Source organism: Anser brachyrhynchus (genome assembly GCF_964034855.1).
Source record: "Anser brachyrhynchus genome assembly, chromosome: Z".
Taxonomy (NCBI): Eukaryota; Metazoa; Chordata; class Aves; order Anseriformes; family Anatidae; genus Anser; species Anser brachyrhynchus.
The window spans coordinates 21,212,712-21,233,546 of NC_137697.1; the positions used below are offsets into that span (position 1 = coordinate 21,212,712).

At 37.0% G+C, this 20,835-nt stretch overlaps 1 protein-coding gene and 1 long non-coding RNA gene across 11 annotated transcripts in view; one reads left to right on the forward strand and one right to left on the reverse strand.

Annotated features, from left to right (window-relative positions):
* The first annotated feature begins 264 nt into the window (after window positions 1-264).
* LOC308185956 lies at window positions 265-4,154 on the forward strand. The gene is made up of 2 exons (XR_013943849.1): window positions 265-618; window positions 1,362-4,154. It is a non-coding gene; the product is annotated as an uncharacterized lncRNA (long non-coding RNA).
* A 1,947-nt stretch (window positions 4,155-6,101) lies between these two features.
* Window positions 6,102-20,835, reverse strand: part of SV2C (synaptic vesicle glycoprotein 2C) — a 119,670-nt gene continuing 104,936 nt past the window's right edge. For all 10 annotated transcript variants that reach the window (XM_080574705.1, XM_080574704.1, XM_080574712.1 and 7 more), the window contains one exon: window positions 6,102-15,014. In XM_080574705.1, the coding sequence (XP_080430831.1) occupies window positions 14,831-15,014 (184 nt within the window). In that variant the 3' untranslated portion in view covers window positions 6,102-14,830. The remainder of the gene's footprint in view (window positions 15,015-20,835) is intronic.

Genomic DNA, 20,835 nt, shown 5'->3' on the forward strand with positions numbered 1-20,835 from the left:
AACTCCCATGGATTTCCACTAGACTGGTTCGGGTCTTCTTATTTCCACCACTTTTCCACTGGCACAGCTCCAGTCTTTTGAAAAGCTCCTCATTATTCACATTAGTGTAAAAATGAAGAACGTGTCTGAAAGACTGACAAATTCAGGCTCTAGAAAGCAAAGCGAGGAAAGCTAATTCCAGCATCCAAGACCCTTCACAGAAAGGGTCAGCAGCCTCCTCTTATTTAAATCAAAATGGCCTTGGTTTGAATTCCTTTCCTGGAAGCAGCTTTGCTGTTTTTCTAATTCTCAGACAACCAGATCTCAAAACAGTTGCAGCTGTAAAATTAAAATCAGCAACTGAAATTCCATGTAAAAATTAACCTGAAGCCCATGCTTGGGACAGCAAGCCCTGGGATGCTGACACTGGTTTACTGGGGAATGCCAGTGCTGTTTGCAGAGAGCCCCAGAGCCACCCTCAAGCTCGAGACTTGCTGGAGGGAGCCTGGAAGCCTGCCTGTGTCAGGCACATTTGGAGAGCGTGTCCTGGAGAGCACCCACAGACCCCTTTCAGAGAAGTCTGCATTCAAGGCAGGATGAAATGCCACCAAGACTATTGAAAGCACTGACAGGGAGGAGGTAGGCACTGGACATTTTCTGTTACTTTTTTAATGTCTCTTCTTCTCTCACTGCTGGAAGACTTCCACAGTGCTATCTGCAACGTTTCTTCTGGGAGACAATATGTTTCTGGTGAATACAAAGCTCCTGGGAATGCTCTGGTTGGAGTTGTCCAGGTGACTCTGTGCCATGTTACCCTCTCCCAAAGGAAGGGCTACGTGCTTGCGGGCAGAGGTAAACTAGTCCCTGGCTCAGGGTATTTCACTTGCAAAGTGTGTATTCACCAGGCACTAAGTTTACCTGCAAGTGAATGATCTCAGACTGCAGCCGTGCAATGGTAGCTGAAACTCTACAAGCATAATGTTCACGTGATCTTTCCTGATCTTTTTCATTAGTCATTTTTCCTCTTCCACCTGTGGGTCAGATTGGAAATTGTGCTGTATCAACGTGGACCTTTATTTTCACTAGCTACTGGCTTCTGCAGTAAAATACTGACACTTGGTTTCTATATGCCCATAAATTCTTCCAGTGTCCTTAACAATTATGTATTTTGTATGTATTGTGGCTTGCAAAACATGGTATAACAGCCCTTCCAAAGACAGGTTAAAGTCCATGTTAGCAGTATAATAATGACATACTTGTAACTCAAGAGTATGACAATATCTTACTGTTCCTTTGTGCCATTTCAATGTTTGCTAAAGCTAATGGCATCTTTTGTTAGTAGTAGTAGTATTAGTATTATATTTATTTTTTATTTTTTACAGATTCACCAATTTATTCAGATTTAAAAAGCTGTGAGACCTACCTAAAAGGCAAACTCCTCCAGCACTCTTGAGGGAGAACTGGGCTGCTGAGTGCGCTCAAGGGGCCTGAGCTTGTTTTCGGTAATTTTTTTTTAACTCATTATGAATGAAATGGCAGGCAAACAAAACATAGATAACAGTTCACCAACGCTCCAGACCTGATGGATGGGAAATAAACCTGGGAAAAAAAGATCCTAACTGCTATGTAATCCTAAATACCAGGAGGATTTCCTTTCACATGATCTAGCTCTACCACCAAGGCTGAAAAACACTGTTTGTAGGCAGACTGTGGAGTTTTCAAGGAAGCCCTTGGGAGAGTATGTGCAATTAGCAATTAAAGCCAAATGATGGAACAAATATAAGAGTGCACTAATGGCATCATTTCCAGGATGCTGAAGAAGGTGAATTACTCTTAGTTTTATCTGATTTCTCATTCCTACTTTCTGTAAAGTCCACTAGATGGTCTGACTGCAAAGCTAAGGATGTTTTAATTTAAAGCGAGGAGCTCCCTGAGATTCCCATTGTTATGGGGCTTGCAGTTTGTATGGACTCATTGGAGACAGGTCCTGAAGAACAACATTTCCCTTCTCTGACAACATTTGTGGTTGTCATAATAGTCTAAAGGCAGTGGAGGGTAGGCAAGCACCTGAAGGGAACATGTGGCCTTAGGTGTTAGTGCTCAGAAAAGTCAAGTGAATATTACATGACTCCAGTCTCAGTTTGGAGCTCCTTGGGTGAGGAGATGAGGGAACTCCAGGAGGAAAAGAACACAAATTCCTCATTGCGACCCTCCAATTCTCTTCTTTCTCCTTTTCAAGTGTGTTTGTTTTGTTCCTTTAGTAAGTGAATTTCTCTTCTCATTTAATGAATTGTCAGTGCCAGAGGATGAATAAGGAAGAAAACAATTAAATATATTATAAAGCAACATATTGCAAAATTCACAATTCAGAGGTATTGTAACCACTTATAAAATCACTACTGTTCTGCAATTATCCCACTCTATTATCATTGTTTTACAAAAAAATAAACAGGCCCTTTGACTGTACAGTCCTGTAGGAGAATTTACATTTGATCTGTAGCCTAAGTTATATCTGATCATAAGCCAGACAAAAGCCAGTCAACATTTTACATGGTTACAGCAAAAAATTAAAATGTAATTTAAATGTAAAAAACACTTCATTCTTGTAGCTAATGATTCTTCAACATGTATTTTTTCATCATGGGATGGTATGCTTGAGGGATACTTTGACAATTTCCCATTCTGTAGTTAGAAGTGTCAGCCTGGCTTGTCTGATGGAAAAAAAAATTGACTGAAGGACTGGTAAGGCTGATATAGGTTTGGCTTCTCCTTTCCAAGGCTGAAAACACTGCCTGGATTGATTATCAAAGGAATTTCCAAAAGTAGTTTTTTTGGGTATTACTACTGGTGGTGGCAGCATCAGCTTCTGTCTCCAGGCCTAAATGTAGGAACAGCATACAGCTTTCTGAGAAGAATTCATATGGCCCTTTGTAGAAGGCGGAGTAACCTAATAAATACAAAGGAGAGCTCTCGGTAATACAGTTAATGGTGTCTTTCCAAGCCCTTTTGCGTATGTAACATCAATCTGCTAAAGTAAGACACACTCGTTACTGCAGCATTAATTGGACCAGTTAGGTCCACTTCAAGAGCAAAAAGTAATATGATGTAAAATTCACCTGTGTATTTTCTGCAGAAAGAGTGAATTCACTTGAATCCTATGAAAGTTTATGTACAGCAACACCAGAAAACATACAGAATGGTACAACTTCCAGTTCAGCTTTAGACTATTAGGACAGTATATGAAGAACTTTAAGTCAATGTTTCTTTTTTCAGTTTTCAAGGTTTAGTGCTGCAAAAAAAGCTTCAGATATGACTAATTACTGTCAGGAGTGGTTTGGACTGGATACTGATCTCACATTGGCCTAGTATATCATGTGTATATATTTACAGTTGTTGTGGATTAAATAATAATCATAGTCTAGCTAGCACCCTAGCAGAAAGAGAGGCATATGGATGATGTGCATGATCTCTCTTAACATTTGGTCTTCTGTTGCTGCATACCATAAAATGTCATCTTCTTCTGTTATACTTGCATCCATGTTCTCTATATACTTCTCTCACACAATGCATATACACACACATGCATAGACAAATACAAACACTGCTCTAAATTAACTGTATAGTACTCTGAATTAAACATCACCTTTTTCTAGCATAGCTGTGTCAGCCAGGAGTATATTTTTCTCCATTTCATCTGAATATGCTTAAGTCTGCAAGATTCATCAAAGAATTGCACTCCTATAAGCAGAAATGTCCTTTTTGCAGGGTGATGTGCTCTATATGCAATACTGCACTAAGCTCAGCTGACACAAGATACCTATTATGAAGGTTTTGGATGAAGTTTCTGAAAGGTATCTATGAAGAATATGTGTAATTCTTCTCAACACTCCCTTGTGGATTGTTCTTTTATTGTCTGCGCAAAAGATTTTGATTTCTTCCCAGAATGAGACTAGAAGACCCAAGTATACAACCTTTTATCTCTGTTAGAAGAAGAGACCAGTGTATGGTTATACTTAATAAATTAGGAAAGTTTTTTTCTACACTGTACCACAAATAGAAAAAATCTGTCAAAGTCATATATCCTTCATTGCTGGGTTTTGCAGACAGTGCTATACATGAGCCAAAAAAAAAAAAAAAAAAAGCTTAAATTCACATGTAGCTTAATTTTTCCCTATTGATTACACGGCTGAAGAAGTTCATGTGATTTGTTAAATTAATTGTCTGTTCTGAAATATCCACATTCGGAAATATATTCCTGATCCAACCATGGAGATGGCAGTTTTTTGCTATTTTATAGCTACTACATTTGATCAGTTGAAGCTTTCCTGAGTTTCTTAGTAAGCAAATACAATAAAGAACTACTGTTGTAATGCTGCTTCCATTTTTGTTGTTTTTGTTTTTGCGTGTGTGTTTTCTGTTTTCTTTTCTTTCTCTCTCTCTCTCTCTTTTTTTTTTTTTTTTTAATTTCCTTTGCTGGGTGCAAAGTTCTTGTAGAACTATAGTTTATTGTAGAGGTTCTCACTGGCCTTTCGGATGCACAGATTATTATACTTTGTGGCAGTATGCTTCTCACACAGTTTGGGTGATAAAACATCCTTGCAGCGCAGTTATGTAGTGAAAGACCAGATGTCTATTTTGTGTAATTATATATTAAACATATATTGTTATATATTGCATTAAAAATGTAAATCCCAGATGGTTATCTATAGGAGAACCTTGTCTTTTGCAACCATAGCAAATTCTACTCTTTTTTAATTGTCTTTTACCTTTCTTTAACTTCATTAACTTCCACATTTTCTTTCAATGCATGTTCTACTTCTGTTACAGACACTAAGGATGACATACGTAGAGAGCTTTCGTAAAAGAGCAAATTGAGTAAAACAAGTGTTTTGAGTATTTTGTGGGTAGTCAGGAATGATGTTCTGGCTATTATCACACCTGATGTGCATTCATTGCAGAGAACAAACAAATCTTTATTTGAATATAGCAGAGCAAAAAAATGCCCCTTTATTAATCTGGTGTATACTAAATAACTTTGCATTTGTTATATGGATGATAAATAATTGGCAGATATATTTATAAACACTTCCATGTTTTATAGATTTGTACTGTACACAGTCATCCTACACAGAGCATGCCCTTTCACAAGTATACAGACAGCTTTCCTCAGGGGACTTAATTAAAACACTTGGTCAAACATTTTGGTACTTGACAAGTTGACACAGAGGAGTATACTGGAAAGATGAGTTCATAAGTGTACCAGATGGACTTAAAATGAAAAATTTGAAACTCCAAAAAAAAGAGAAATTATCAATGCACCTGCGTGCAAACACATATACAAATATTGATGACTGTAACCTGCATTACAGGAGATCACAGACAGCAGGAAAGAAAAGCAAATAATAAGAATTAAATAAAAAACAACAACCAAAAAACAGAGAGGCAAGGACCATTGCCAAGATCTTGCTACAGATTCTGAAAGTAAACATGTATAAATGGGAATTCAACTTCAAAATATCTCATTACTGTAGAAACAATATGTGCATGTTTTCTCACATTAAGAAATAGAGAATGTCAGAAACGGTTATGAATTTCTTGACAACACATGCACACTAGCACACCTGCACTTTCGTACACTAAAGACAGTTTGAAAAATTATACTCCCGGTTGGCCTAGACCAGTTGGCAATTTCAGTGGAAGGTTAGCAGGAGAAACTGGGAGCAGAAAATAGCTCATGAAAAACTAGGAAATTATACACTTTTTCGTTCTGTTTCTCAGCATTAGGAGATGCTAACAAGTTTTAAGAAAATCATTAACCTGACAATGCCAATAAATTACATGGAAGAAAAAGAATTCTACTCTCAGTACCTCATCCTTGATGCCTGACTTCTGCACGTTGTTATACTGTGAAGGAAACTGCCCACTTCAAAAAAGATCTGCTTAGGTACAGTAAAATGACATATTTTTGAGGCCAAGTAAAAGATACAGTTTAGTTGTCACAATATTATGCAATTGAGGGTAAAACAGCTATTTTTGGAAAGACTTAATTTTTATTTTTTAATATACAATTCTATAGAAAATAGCTAAAATAAGCTGTCAATTGACTCATTAGGCTTGTAGCATTGGATGCTGTTAAAAATCCTTTTATTGGTTGGGAAATCTTACACTCATATGGAAAAGCCAGGGTTTTTAAACACGAATAGCTTTATTCATGTTGAAAAAATGAGATAAATGAACACATTTCTCTCACAACATAAATTTCCACATGCCAGTATACACAATCATGTTTTTAATACATTCACTTTTTGATGAAAAAAGCTAAGAAAGCTAATATCCCCATCTTGCAAGTTACAATATTGATTTAAACATGGATCAGCTTACACACACATCACTAGATTCATGTAACAGTTTGTAATATCATAAAACACAAGGAAGACAATAAACGCAGTCACTAGCAGCTTGGTGCATTTATTTTTCTCTTTATAAATGAGCTGGCTTTGCTGCAGCTCTAATTTTGTACCAGTTCTCATTTTTGTTTCAACTGTCAGTAAAAACTTTGATTATAACTAGTGAAGCACTAATGAATCAGTAGGTGTCTTAGAATGGATCTATGGCACAAAGAAACTGGAAAGACCTGTAAGGTTTGGACACAAAAGATGAAGGGAGGCTGGCTTTTTTGTTTTGTTTTGCCTTTTTTTTTTTTTTTGTAAGATCTCTCTCCAAATTTTGATTTTCTCTTTTTCTTCATAAACTATTAGTTTTAATTTTAATCACAAATTTCCAAATAGATGTACTATCACCTACTGCTATGTTAAATCTGGACAGCAACTTTCTGCTTGAAACAGTCTATTCATTATGCCTATTAGAAGCCACATGCTGCAGTATCACTTATTAAATACAGGTTTTGCTTTTGGAAAGACCCAGTACTTTATAAAAGTCTTATTAGATGACTATTGCCAACTTTCACACATACCCTTTCCGAAGGTTTGATATAGGCTGGTGTTTAGTTTATTAACTCAGAGAACACACTAAAAAAACAACCAATCAAACCCACCACCACCATCATCACCACCACCAATTGCTTGCTGCATGGTGTTTTTTTCTTTTTTTTTTTTTTGTTGCTTTGTTTTGTTTTATCCTACTATTTGTTTATTTATCTTACTATAAAGCAGTTAGCTTTCCTATAGAACTATACACTGTTAGCTCCTCTGAAATCAATATGCCTTTTCTTCTAATGATTTCTTAGTTCTGTAGGATGTATGCACATACCTGCCAGAGGAAGCGTATGGCGACGAGTGAGTGTCATTAAAACAAGGAAGGAGTGATGTAGTGGATGCCAGAGCTTTTGGAAGAACTCTCTCTACCCTCACTGCTCTGTGTGCACATGCGTGTGCATGTGCTGCTGTTTTCACCCCGGATTAACTTGAATTATAACTGGAATTAATTTATAATGCACTAACTACTGTAGTAGATCCTTGGGGATGTTAATCATTAACTAAAAGACACCCTGGCCATGGCTCTGTTTCAGGCTGGTCAAAGATTGCTGATAAGAGCAGCAGTAAACAATTCAATAGCCACATTACTAGAACAACGGCAGCCATGTATGCAGAAACAATGGAAAGTATACGCTACAGGAAGGCACAGACATCTTCTCATACGTTACGCAGAAGCTAACATGTTGAGATCCACTTGGAACTTTTTAAAGGATTTCTATTTGAATGAGACAAAACACATAGCTTTTCAGGATTTAAAATATCTGAGAGTGCTGTTTCTCCTAGTGACTGGGACAAAAAGAGTTCATCTCTGTCACAGAATCACAGAATGGCCGAGGTTGGAAGGGACCTCTGGAGGTCATTTAGTCCAACCCCCCCGCCAAGCAGGGTGACCAGGATCATGTCCAGGCAAGTTCTGAGTATCTCCAGAGAAGGAAACTCTACAGCTTCTGTGGGCAACCTGTTCCAGTGCTCCGTCACCCTCACAGCAAAGTGTACTGTCATGCTCTTTCGAAAAGTGTGTCTGCGGGAAGACTACAGCTAAGTCAAACTTTATTTTTCAGACCATTTCACCTGTTCTTTTCCAATGGTAGAAAGCTAATTGACAGCTAAGATGAATTTTGGCATCTCAAGACTTTTATGCATGAGTAAGTAAAGTGTTTTGCACAAGGAAATGAACAGAATGTTATTTGTGTTCAAAGAATAACACATAATGCAGAAAGTAACACTTAGATCAAGAATGAGATGAGAATATGGTTTATAAATCTTACATCAACCTGTCTTTGTGTGTGTGTGTGTGTGTGTGTGTGTGTGTGTGCATGTATATGCACACAAACTTGTGTGTCCATATATGTATTCACCTCCAATGATGTAATACTTCTTGTTTACAGTATTACAGAGCTGCAGGGTAGGACTTAAAGAAAACAGCTTCTCCCCCCAAAAAAATAACTGAACACTACTCCTTGAAATCTTACTATTAATAATTTGATTCCCTTTCATTATTTTCCCCACCCTCTTGTTTTGAAGGATCACCTTTTAAACATGTAAAGCAGGCCTACAGAAGATGCATAAATGACTTTTGTCACATAGACAGTGGGGGACAGGCATATATTTACAAGGCAGATATTCAGAGGATATAGGACAAGTTTTATAGGTTAGAATACATGCAGTATTATCAGAGATAAATGCTAGGTGACAACTCTAGCTATAGACAACATGAAACTCAGACAACATGTAAGATACTGGATTCTTACGCTTGCAATGAGTTATGAGTGCTGTCCATTAGCAGCAGGTAGCTTCAACTTGCTTGGACAGGACTGTTGGTAAAAACTGAGTGGCAGGTGGTAGATGTCCAGAATTGGACAGTAAGACAGTGAGCAAAAACATGGACTGTGGCAAGAGAGATGAAACCCAGACTGCCAGCAATTTTTCTCTCTCTCTTGCAGACTGATGTGTCTAGCTGTAGCTCAGATGAAGGTGTTGAGGTCCAGCATATGAGTGAGATCTCTACAGTTCCTCTTAGTAATGTAGCATTAAAATGTATATTCATGAATATTCTTGGTGGAAGGGACAATATTATTTTGTGTAAGGCAAATACCTTCATTGGTAAGTAGCCAGTTTCTTTTTTTTTTTTCTTTTTTTTTTTTTTTTTGACTGTGTATAGGTAAGGAGCAAGCAGTATGGTTTAGGTCTTTGTCAGGCAAAGAGGGTCATTAACACTGCAAACCCAGACAGCAATTACACCTGTATTTTTTCCCATTCTGGGAAGTACTTTCATTCTACTCATGTTTCTTGTGTGTGTTGTGGGAGTAGACTGCCAATAATTACTGTTTTCTTCATTTTTATTTGGAGAGGATGTATTCCATGGCCTAGGAAGCATGGCTATCTATTACAGGCCAACATCTTTGGAGATGATTCAACCTAACAACATATAAGAAAAAAATATTGTTCAGGTCCAGTTTGTCCTTTTCTTGTTTCTGACATGCTAAGTTGCTGCATCAAAGAAAGGTCCTGAACGCACATGAAGTTCAAAGAAAGGCCCTGAATGTGCACAACGGTCTATGTGATAATCTTACAGCTTTAGAGTATGATTAAATATTGAAGCATCTTTCCTTTGCATGAAGAAATGGGGTATTCACTGTGGCAACAAAGAAGGCAGGTAATAATTGATAAAAAAAAAAAAAAATTGTTCATGTGAGTAAGATATAAGAATACTAGAATAAGAGTAGAAGAAAGCAAGTGAGGCTGATTTCATCCTATGGTCTGACTCAATGAAGGTAAGTGAAGGTAAAGGAGATCTGTGGGTAGCATTATAAATTGGTGTTTTCTGTTTAATTCAGGTCCTGAGCTAAGTTCCAGATTCACTAATATGTCTTTGCTAATTCCACATCACTGCTTGATGTGTGTCTTGCCAAACTACATACAGAAGTCTGTCTTTTCATACTCTGTTTCTAAAACTAATAGCGTTGGAAAGTACTAATTCAGGCAAATACTTAATGTTTTATAGTGAGTTTAATGAACAAGAGTGCAGGGAATGCAGAGGAAAAACAGTCTTTCAGACTTACTTTCTTCTGGAATATGGTTACTGAACATGTGTTTTCTTTCAAGACTCTCGAGGAAGTGGAGCATTTCTGTTTTCACTTCTTGTATCTTTAACCCCCTGAGTGCAAGGATTCATTTTTAACCTTCTGATTGAAATTTCAATTGCATTTCCAGGTTACCAAACCGGAAACATGGCTTGTAGCTATATTAGCATGATATCATCTTTTTTAGGTAAAGAGGTGTGACTGGATGTAAACATCGCTTCCTGACTTATGAAGGTCATTTTAAAACTCACAGTAAGGAAGAGAGTGTAAATCCAGCACACATAGGCTGTTTGTTTGGGGGGCTGAGGACTATACTATATTGCTAAGAATTGGAATTAGCAGTAATGTTCCAAGAATAGGCCCAGGGAGTTATGTGAAGTTAAGGCTACGTTGTAGAAAAAGAAAAGGGCAGAGAATAATATTTCCTTCAAATGGACCTCAGCTAAGTTCACAAACAAGAAGATTCCTCCATATTTCCACTCACTGAACTGAAACAGCTGAAGGAGCCAATAAGGACCATCCTGAGAGGAGATTCCTCCTATTAGTTCAGCCTTCTGGATATGTAGGGAAATGTGGAGTCTCCATTAAAAAAAAAAAAAAAAAAGAAAAAGTATAATTGTCTGAAGGAGTTTGTTTTCCACCTTTGTTTAAAAAGACAGAACCAAATCCTAATGGTGTGTGTCAAATCTTATTGCTGAATGTTACTATGAAGCTAGAAGCGAGAGCATGAGCAGTGAATTTTAACTCTTTGTAGTTGGCCTTTGGGTAAGAAATGCAATTTAAGATAAAAGGAATGGAATGGCATGAGAAGAAAGGTAGCAAAGGTTGACTTAGCAGTCATGGCTGCCCCACTTGTCTGAGAGGATTACTAGAGGATCCATCAGGAAGGAAGTCTAAAGCTTTTTCATCTGTGGCTAGTGTTGTGGTGTATGCCTTCAGAAGGGCACCAGCTAAAATCAAATACAAAGGAAGAAGGCTTCCCCATATATCATCCATTAGCAATTCCTTTGAGCACTCCAGAAACCATGAAACTCCTGGTTACCTTTTTAGGAGTCTGTACTCAGTAATCAATGCAATGCATACCAAATGTTGTAGTGCATGCTTCTAACTGACAATGTACTAACATGACTATAGACAACTTTGTTAAAGGGTGCAAACACAACGAATAACATGCTTTCAAGAAAAAAAAAGAAAAAAAAAGAGTCTGGTAAGTGAAGATTTTCTATCAAACAACCTGTCACAAGTAAAACTAATAAAAATAAATTTTGGCAGAAATCAAAACATGTGGTCTGTTTTGCTGTCAGTTTTCATGTTTTAAAACAGCTGACCATCATAGTAAGTACCATTATAAATGCTATCCAGTTTCTTTGTCATTAGGGTATATTGTACTTTTTGTCATTGCTGTCACTGGCATGAGTATTTCAGATTTACAGGAGAAGGGCATTGGACCCTGTGTCCAACTTCAGTTTAGACTGAAATAATTTTCCCGTTAGAGGTCAGTCAGTCGATTATGTGTGGTTGTTAGCTCTGATACACAAACACTATCAAGTTCAGTACTCTGTATGTATATAACACAGTTATGTTGCCATGTAAGACAGTATATAGTATTCTCTTTTGAAGGTATGTGCAAATGACCTCTTAATTATAGGTGTATCAGAGATATATATAGGCCACTAAGTGACTTTTTGTGTGAGATATAAATGAACAGAAATAGAAAGGAAGTAAAATTCCTACTGTCCAATGTATATTACCTGAGGTCACTCAGAAGCTGCAAAAAAGATGCATTCCCTTAAGACCAGACAGCTCACTTCTGCTTATAACCTACATAACATTTGCATCCAGATCTCCAGGGATCACATTTTTCTGTTTCAGACTGTGGAATACGAGTATCTTACCAAGTATTTATAACTTGAAATTGCATTCACTCCTTTTGTCTTTATGGGGTAAATCTTTATCGCATTCAAGCCCAAACCACTTGATTGTTCAAACAGCTTTCATGCTGGCTCACACATCAGTTCAAATGTGTTGAGCCAACTGGCTAACGAACTATTGAGATTCTAGTTTTAGTTTTAATATGGTGGAAATATTTGTGGATTTTTTTCTTTTTGTTCTCTTCTGTTTACTTTTTTCTCTTTCCTAACCAGTATTCTCTTTAGTCCATTTTCCTACCTTAGAACATTCCCTCTAATCCTGGACCATGCAAGGTCCACATTGCTGGGCACTTTGTCTTTACTAATCTCCGCTGTTGCTATATTCCAAGTACATGCAGGTTTTCAGGCTGCTCACTTCACTATATCCAGACTTAATCATATACTTACGATGTGGCCAGAACTTAGGATAAGAACCAGCATTGTAAACAGCATAATTTTACAAGTAATGAGATTTTAGTGCATTAACCTTGAACCAGAACCCTCAAGAGTTGAGTCTTATTGTTCTGTGGACCATTTCCTCCACACTGATCAGGTGGCACAATGCATTGGATCTGGACGTTCTTCAATATTATAAACAGAGTTGGACAGACTATACTACTTGAAGTGGACAGTGCACACAGCAAGACAACGCAATATTACCATTGCTGTTGATGTTCATTCAGGACATGTACAGAGGCTTCAGATTTCAAAATAAGATGTAAAGTAAACACAAGGAGGTGGACATGTGCAACTAATGAATGGCACAGAGAAGTGGGGCCAAAGTCAAACATGATTCTTACCAGGGAAAACAGCCTTGAAATAATAAGACGCTAACTAGTAGACAAAAGCCACAGGTGCAAAACTAAGGCCCGTGTTTTATTCTTAATCTGGAACCTGGTGAAAAATAATTCTTCCTCCCCCTTTTTAAACATCATTTAGAAATTTAAAATACATCTTTTAAATCATGTTTGGATATACAATATTTTATGTCAGACATTTTGACTGTCCATGTTTTAAAATAAACATACTTCCTGAACTTTTTTTTTTTTTTGCTATACCATATTTTATTTATCAACATCAAAAAATGACTAGTAATTTTCAATATTCATGCTTTTTTAATTAAGCCTGTTTTCTCATTTGTTAATACCAGAAACCACACCCTGGGCTAATTTTTTGTGCTACAATGTATAGCACAGGCATTTGTTTAAAATCAAAAAATGTAACTTCCAAATTTAGTAAATAAATAGTGAACCTTAAATGTAATAAATTGTCTTGTATAGACTGTCTTTCACTGACTCTTTCAATACAACTAAAATGACAACTGACAAAATGCAGAGATAGATATTACTACCCAAAAGTAAGTAGTTCTTATATATAAGAAAAAAAAAAAAAGTGAAAAAATCTATCTTACTATATACATTGACCTTACCTGAAAGCCTAATTTCTTTGGTAATGATTCAGCCACTTCATAAAAGTTCTCAGACATAATTAAGAAAAGTACTCACAAATTTTCCCTTAGATTTTATACCATTTTTTTTCTTTAAAACTTGAAACCTTAGATAGTTCATCAGCTGATACAAATTGTCTTAGCTTCACTGAAAGCAAAGCCAGTTTCTGTCATCAGCAGATCTGTTCCTTTTGTCTGATAATTTTACAGATGTATCTACATTTAACTTTTAATGCTAACACTTTAAAGAGATCTGATAACATTTTTACAGGGCAGTAGGACCGGTGGGGATGTCTTTATTGCAACCCATAACAATTCATAGCATATGGCTTAGAAGGAACATATTTACTACCATTTACTCTCAATCCTTACACTTGGTCTCATAAAGATATGACCACTGCCTACAGCCTTGGCATGGTTTCTTAATGGCTTTTCCAAGAGCTGTTTGAAAGTGTTAAATGGTGCGATGTCTCTATGATATTAAAAATCAGCTGAGTAAGTGGTTGTATGAAGGAATGTATAAACTATGAAAATAATTCAGGTTTTAATTATTGCTTTTATTTGTTTTGATATTGTTTAAAAAATTGTTTTGAGAGATTTTAATTACACTATATGTTGAAGTTATGACCTGACTAAATTCAATAGGTGGCATTCTGTGACAGAGAAATATATATTAGAATTGTAAATATCAAACAAAAGTGTACCAAACAAGCTTTTCTGACAGCATTTTACTTTTCATAGAGTTCACTGGCTTGATTCTTCCCTTATTCACACTTACAATAACATAAATACTGGTTTGCATTGATTCACACCTGGAACAAGACACATTCACTGTTTTAAAATGGCAAAGATATTCCAGATGCCACAAATGAGAAGAAAGCTTTTTTTTTTTTTTTTTTTGAGGACCAGCAACAAAGAGTACTGATGCAGTCTATACAGTTTTCTGATTAATGCTGCATGCATTGATAAATAGAAGAATAATATTTCTTGCACCAATACTGCTAAGGAATTGACTTGCATGTCTGCACTGTTACAAAAGCTCATAATGCCATGACCAAATTGAGCATATATGTATATATTTTTTTTTTTAAATAACATGACCACTTGCATTTTAAATATCTAATTATCAGTATGTTTTTTGTCTTCCTGGACATGTCACTGGAAGTGTTTTAAGAGGTAGCTTTGCAGTCTGAAGTTAAGTGAAGTGGTTTTAAATAGCAAAGTATGCAAGCAAATGAAAGTGAAATCTAAAACTTTCATACAGTAGTTTCTAAATCTCTGCCACTCTTTTTCCGTGTTTGATTTCTGCCATCAGAGCACTCTGATAAGCATCGAGAATCTGAAGCCTTTGCACCATCAAACAGTAGAGCTCACATTTTACAAAGAAAGAAATAAACAGTAAATGGCTTTTTCCAATTACATCAACACCTGTGTTCTTGTGTCAGGAAGCCGAAGTCCTACCAGACCTCCACATACTAGAACAGTAGAAGCAAGGAGAATAGGGATTGCTTTGGTGATGCCAACAAGGGAACCAAATATTAAGTTTCCAAGTACAGCTGCTGCTTTGCATAGTGCATTCAAAAAGCCAAAGCCTGTTGCCCTAGAAGAAAAAACAGAACAAGGTTAAAATGAATGTAAGAGTAAAAATCTTTGAAACAAATCCTCAGTGGGAATAAATCAGTATAGCCCTCTATCTTAAAGAGAATTTATTACAAGGATTCTGTACCTGATCTTTATAATGTGAAATCAAATCTCTACTGTGACAGCATTTTATTGAGACAAATTCATTCTGCTCCCTTGGGGACAAAAATGTGAAATGAATAAGTGAACAGGCAAGTTTGTACTTTCACACAACAAAGGACCTGCAAATGGAAATTCAGTAACATTTAAAATGGTGGATCAGTAGAGAGGAGGTGAGAAATCTTTCAAGAGCTACATAGTGATTTCAGAAGGAGGTCACCAAAATAAAAGGATGAGCATCATTGGGTACTGAATAAAAATTGTTTTCATACAGATGGTATGCATGTTCAATACTTTCTCAAAAGGCTTATAAGACTTTTAATCGTGACAAATGGCTGTCTGTTGGGGCAAAGAGAATGAGGCTTTAAAAAAAAAAAAAAACACAACCCTGCTTGGTGCAGAAGAGATATCTAAGAAATTTCAGACAAAAGGGATTGCCAACAGAAAACATAATACGGGCAACTCAGAGGGGCTTATGCTTTGTAGAGGTATTATTTTAAAGGTATAATTTTTGGTAGCCAGCACATAGATGTACTATGCAAACTGCTACCCTTTTTATTAAATGTGTTTTGACATGACAGTATGATTCATAGTTGCATGAAAAATAATTGTCGTAACAAAAGCGTCCTAACAAAATCATCTGCAAAATAGCAGAGTCTTTAACATTTCCCAAATCTCTAGGAAGTGAAAGGGAGAATAACTGTTTCAAGCTCACACTGTGCTCACTGGGACAAAATAATAAGAATCACAATGATTGAAACTTTTTTCAGAAAATAAGAATTTAATTATTAATTATTGCCATTAGAAGGAAAAAGTCCTCCAGTCTAAACAGAAAGAATTGACAGAAAAACTTTGGACTGAGTGACTAAGAGGTTACTTAGTTATTGTACTGAAATTCTATGTAAAGGAACGGAAGGTCCTATACTCATATACAGTCAGTACTCCTCAGAAGTAACTATGACGAACTTCTGCTACTGTAGCTCATAGAATTATAGAATGGTTTAGGTTCAAAGGGACCTTAAAGATCACCTAGTTCCAACTTCCCTGTCACTTGGAGGGATGCCACCCAGGTGATCAGGTAGCCCTGGGCCTCGTCCAACCTGGTTTTGAACATTTCCAGGGATGGGGCATCCACAGCTTCTCTGGGTAACCTCTTTCAGTGCCTCACCACCCTCCGACAGAAGAATTTCCTCCTAACCTCTAATCTAAATCTCCATTCCCTTAGTTTAAAGCCATTCCACCTTGTCCTGTCATTGTCTGACTGAGCAAAAAGTTGCTCTCCATCTTTTTCATAAGCCCTATTTAAGTATACAAAGCTGCAATAAGGTCACCCTGGAGCCTTCTCGTCAGGTCCCAGCCCTCTCAGCCTTTCTTCATACGAGAGGTGCTCCAGCCCTCTGATCAACTTCATAGCCCTCCTCTGGACCTGTTCTAATAGACCCACATCCTCCTTGTGCTGGGGGCCCCTGGATACACCACTCCAAGTGGGGCCTCACAAAGACAGAACAGAGGGGGACAACCCCCCCCTTGACCTGCTGGCCACTCCTCTTTCGATCCAGCCTAGGATCCTTAAAAGCATCCCAGAGAATCAACCTGAAGTAAGCAGACTTGATTCCAAATGACAGCAAGGTTACAACTGAGAGGTTTCTCAAGGTTTTTCACAGAAATATTTTTATTTTGAAAAAGAAAACCTAACAAGGGAGAAGACTTCCTCTACCTCAGGCAAACAATGGATGTAGCCACAGCCCACAGTGTCACTAGTTTATGTTTGCTTCTGCAAATCCAGTCACTACATCTTAAAAGAATTGATCAGTCAGTCCCTTTGGTGTCCTACCTCTAAGTCATATCTCATGGGAAAGGTACAATATCCTGTGTAGAATAGCTCACCAGGATATTGGGGTTAGTAGCACTAGCCATGTCCTGAATTTATGTGGTATGCTGTACTTCAGAATTGTACCAGTCCTGTTATATTTGAGTATGCTGCACCGAAAGAATAATGAAGGTGGGTCTGTATCCTGCTGGTATATTTCCATATATTTCTGGCTCTAGTTTGTTCTTAGAAGCTGAAATCTAGTTAATCAACAGGGTCAACTTCAGAATCATTTGAAGTAATGGTATAAGCTAATGTTTATTTTTTGAGTAAACATAATTCCTCTTTGTGCAATACGTTGTACCCATGCAGATACTGCATGTAAAGAAACATCAATAATACCTAGGGAAGGAGGGGCAGGTCATTTGGATAGCAGAGCAGAAACTACCCAGGAAATGAGCTGGGAAAAAAAATAGCAAAAGGGTCTCTAATATGTCTCTTGAAAGGTCAAATGGCTATTTTTTTCTATGTTTGATTAAACCTGCATTACTTACGTAATACTCAGGGCCTAAAAAGCTAAACTTGCACATGGAGGTGAGTATCTTCAAAATGACATGCTCTGCTGCCTGACGGTGCAGACCAGTGAGGTCTGTCTGAGAGTGCACTGCTGAGAGCACCAGAGGAGGAACCTTTGGAAGAGTTGCTTGAGAGCCTTCCTGTCAGGGAAACATTTGCAGCAATTCCTTGAAAATGTTTCCTCAGAAGAGGACTGATTAACTTTTAGGAAGACTTTTGGAGAAATCCAACCAAAGGAGGACTGGGAGATGTACTGAAGGAAGTACGAAAGAGCCACCCTACTGGAGTAATTTTTCAAAGTCTGTGGTCAAGTGTCTACCACAGACAGATTTGTACTACCAGGCAGACTAACCTGAGCATCAGAAGCATACCTGTAAAAAACTGACCAGAATGTGAAAAAGGTCCTGACAGGGAAGGAGCTCCAGAACGATGCGTCTTCTTGGGTGAGAAAGAATGGAGGTAGGAAGGAGGAACAGGTAAAAGAAAGACTATGGTAAAAAAGCTTTACCACAAACAGGTAGGAAATGGTTAAAGACATCACAGTCAGATTAGAAAACAGAGTTTATCTGATAGGATAAATAACAGACTGTAGCTAATTTGCAAAAGTCAGGGGAAGAAAGAAAGGAAAAGACTCAGAACTGTTCCAGTTTCAGCCTTGTTTATACACAGAAAGTATTTCTAAAGTTTTAGTGGTGACTGGTTGTAATCAGTGTCTGCAGACGAAAATACAGTTTCTTAGGCTGCCAATATTGGTGTAAAACCAAACTCGTTCCCAAATAACAGTAACAGGAAAATAACGGTGTTCACATAGAGAAAACAGACAATTAGTCATCAAAATCCTCAGTATATTCAGAGAGATACCAGAGTTCCCTAAAGAGAACATAGATTTAGCTAATACAAGTTTGGTTAAATATAGGCAGGAAGTCTTTGGAAAGGCAATACTACTAAACATACAGGGATGCTTTATTTACGCTCCTTGGTGTTTTATGCTACATTAGAAAGGTAAGTTCTTTCACAGACGATATTGGCTTATATTAACTAGTTATAACAAGGGTCTGAATATAATTTTCTGAGTAATTTGGACCATTAACTTTCATGTGTTGGGCTCTACAGGTAGCCTATTCAGGGTTGCCATTACAATCAATATAATTATCAGTTATACATCCAAGATTCCCATATTAGGAATTAACCTAATTTTGTAGTATAATGTCTGTTATATCTGAGCAAAATTAAGGTTATTTGTTGGCACTGAAAATCCAGTTCTGCTTTGTGAAATGGATTTATTCAAATTTTCCAATTGTAAGGGGTATTAATTAGTCCAATCTCATCAACATTATCAAATTATAAAAAAGGAAGAGTAAGATAAAATAAGCCCATTTTTATGCCCTTGGCTGTTCTGATGGTACAAACTGAAAAAGCCAGCAGAAGTTCAGTTGTTTGATCTATAAATAGTTTTCAGGCATGTCCTTTTGCCTAAAATATGCACATCATTTTGCCTGGTCATTTACCACTGCGAGAACAGGAAGATTTTTAGAAACTTAGGTAAAATGTTTACTTACACAGTCATTAAGACCCGTACCTGAAAAGCATTATCACTCTCCAGCCTTCTGCCTTTATATCTTTCAATTTTAGCACTGTGTTTGAATGTAATTTCTTGTGCAATAATACTAAGAATGAAATAATTGACAAAAGTTTTGAGCTATGGGGATGGCAAATTCATGGTAGTAGGTTTATAAAAGCCCTCGTAATTCATTCTACTGAATCCAGGAGAGTAAAAATAGCCATGCAATGTATACGTTGCAATACACAAACATGAGAGTAGAGTCTTCTCTTACAGCACTAATACAACCTTTGCTACAGTTTTTGGGAAAGTGCTAGTATACAGGAAGTCTGCAAATGATCAAGGATTTATAATGTGCCATCTCAGGATCACAAATGAGTTAAGTGAAAAAACACAGAAGTGCAAGGCCATTACTAAATACACTGATCTACACTGTTTGTCAGTTACTGGGTAAAACACTGGCATAAGAATATCTTTCTGACTGTCAACAATCTTCATAATTGGCAAGAAAGTCAGTAGAAAGAACCCCTTGTTCCTTTAGAGAATGTCAATAAACCCTTTGGGCAAATCAGTAAGACAGTCCTTGTGAATCACTGTGGGCTTGCCTTAAAGACAAAACAAAAAAAAAATAGAAAAAGTTATAGAATTTAGTATTAATAGGAAAAAATGTTGAAATCCTGTAAAAGTGTCAAGTCTCATAGAAAGCTGAGTGTTAAAGAAAAAGAATTTTCCCAGTATTTTACTACTGGTGCTGGGAAACCTGTGACAAAGAAAAACACCGAGCTTCCTTTCACCCAAGTCTCACATAACAAATGGCAAGAATCCAAATGGTTAAAAATAAAGGGATTATCCAAGCCTTTAGATTAAATGTGCTTGTTTCCTAGTTGCCAAATGTGCTCCTTCTTAGACCAGGTGCTTGTATTCTTAAATAAAATAGTTCGGGTCCACTTTTCTATAGTTTATGGAGCACCTCATAACTTCATTTTCATGCAGCAGAGTTCTACTGAATGTGTAACACGGCCATTTGATATCCCTCTTGCTAGAGCTAGTGCTAAACTGGCAGCACTTTACAAAAGACTCTGAGTAAGATTTTTGTGGGGTTTGATAACTTGCAAATCCTATGAAAACAGTAAGTTTCTGAATGTGCTATGGATAATTTTCTAATCTCCTGACATTTTCAAAAATAAGTACACAGGTCATAGTCTTGCCAATTACACCATTTAGTGTGCAAGTAAAATCAGAGAATGTGCCTTCCTGCCTTAGACTTGCTTAAGAAACTGCATAGGTGCGGCATTTCATGCCTTTAAAACACCAGCATGCAATTTCAGCAAAGTGCAGTTGAACTGCATCCACAGGATGGCAGTAGAAAATAGCTGCCAGGAAGTTGATGACTATAGCTATAAGTTGATGACTGCTGTTATGACTCAAACGACTAGAATACTTCTCTTCTGACAACCACAACAATAAAAAGTTTGACTTAAGATAACCTGTGAGTAGGGTTTATTACTCTGGGGACTCAAGAAGAGATTGAGAAGATAAATATAATAAACTGAAGATAGGTGACTTAATTCTTAATTATGACCAAACCTTTATGAACTTTCAGAGATATTAAAAAAGGCAAAACAGGATGAAATCATTTTATAGCACACCTTGAATTCTAAATATTCCTGGCCATGATTCAAACCCTGATGCCTGGCAGCCTTAGCAAAACTGAAGAATTGTTGGTTATCTCAT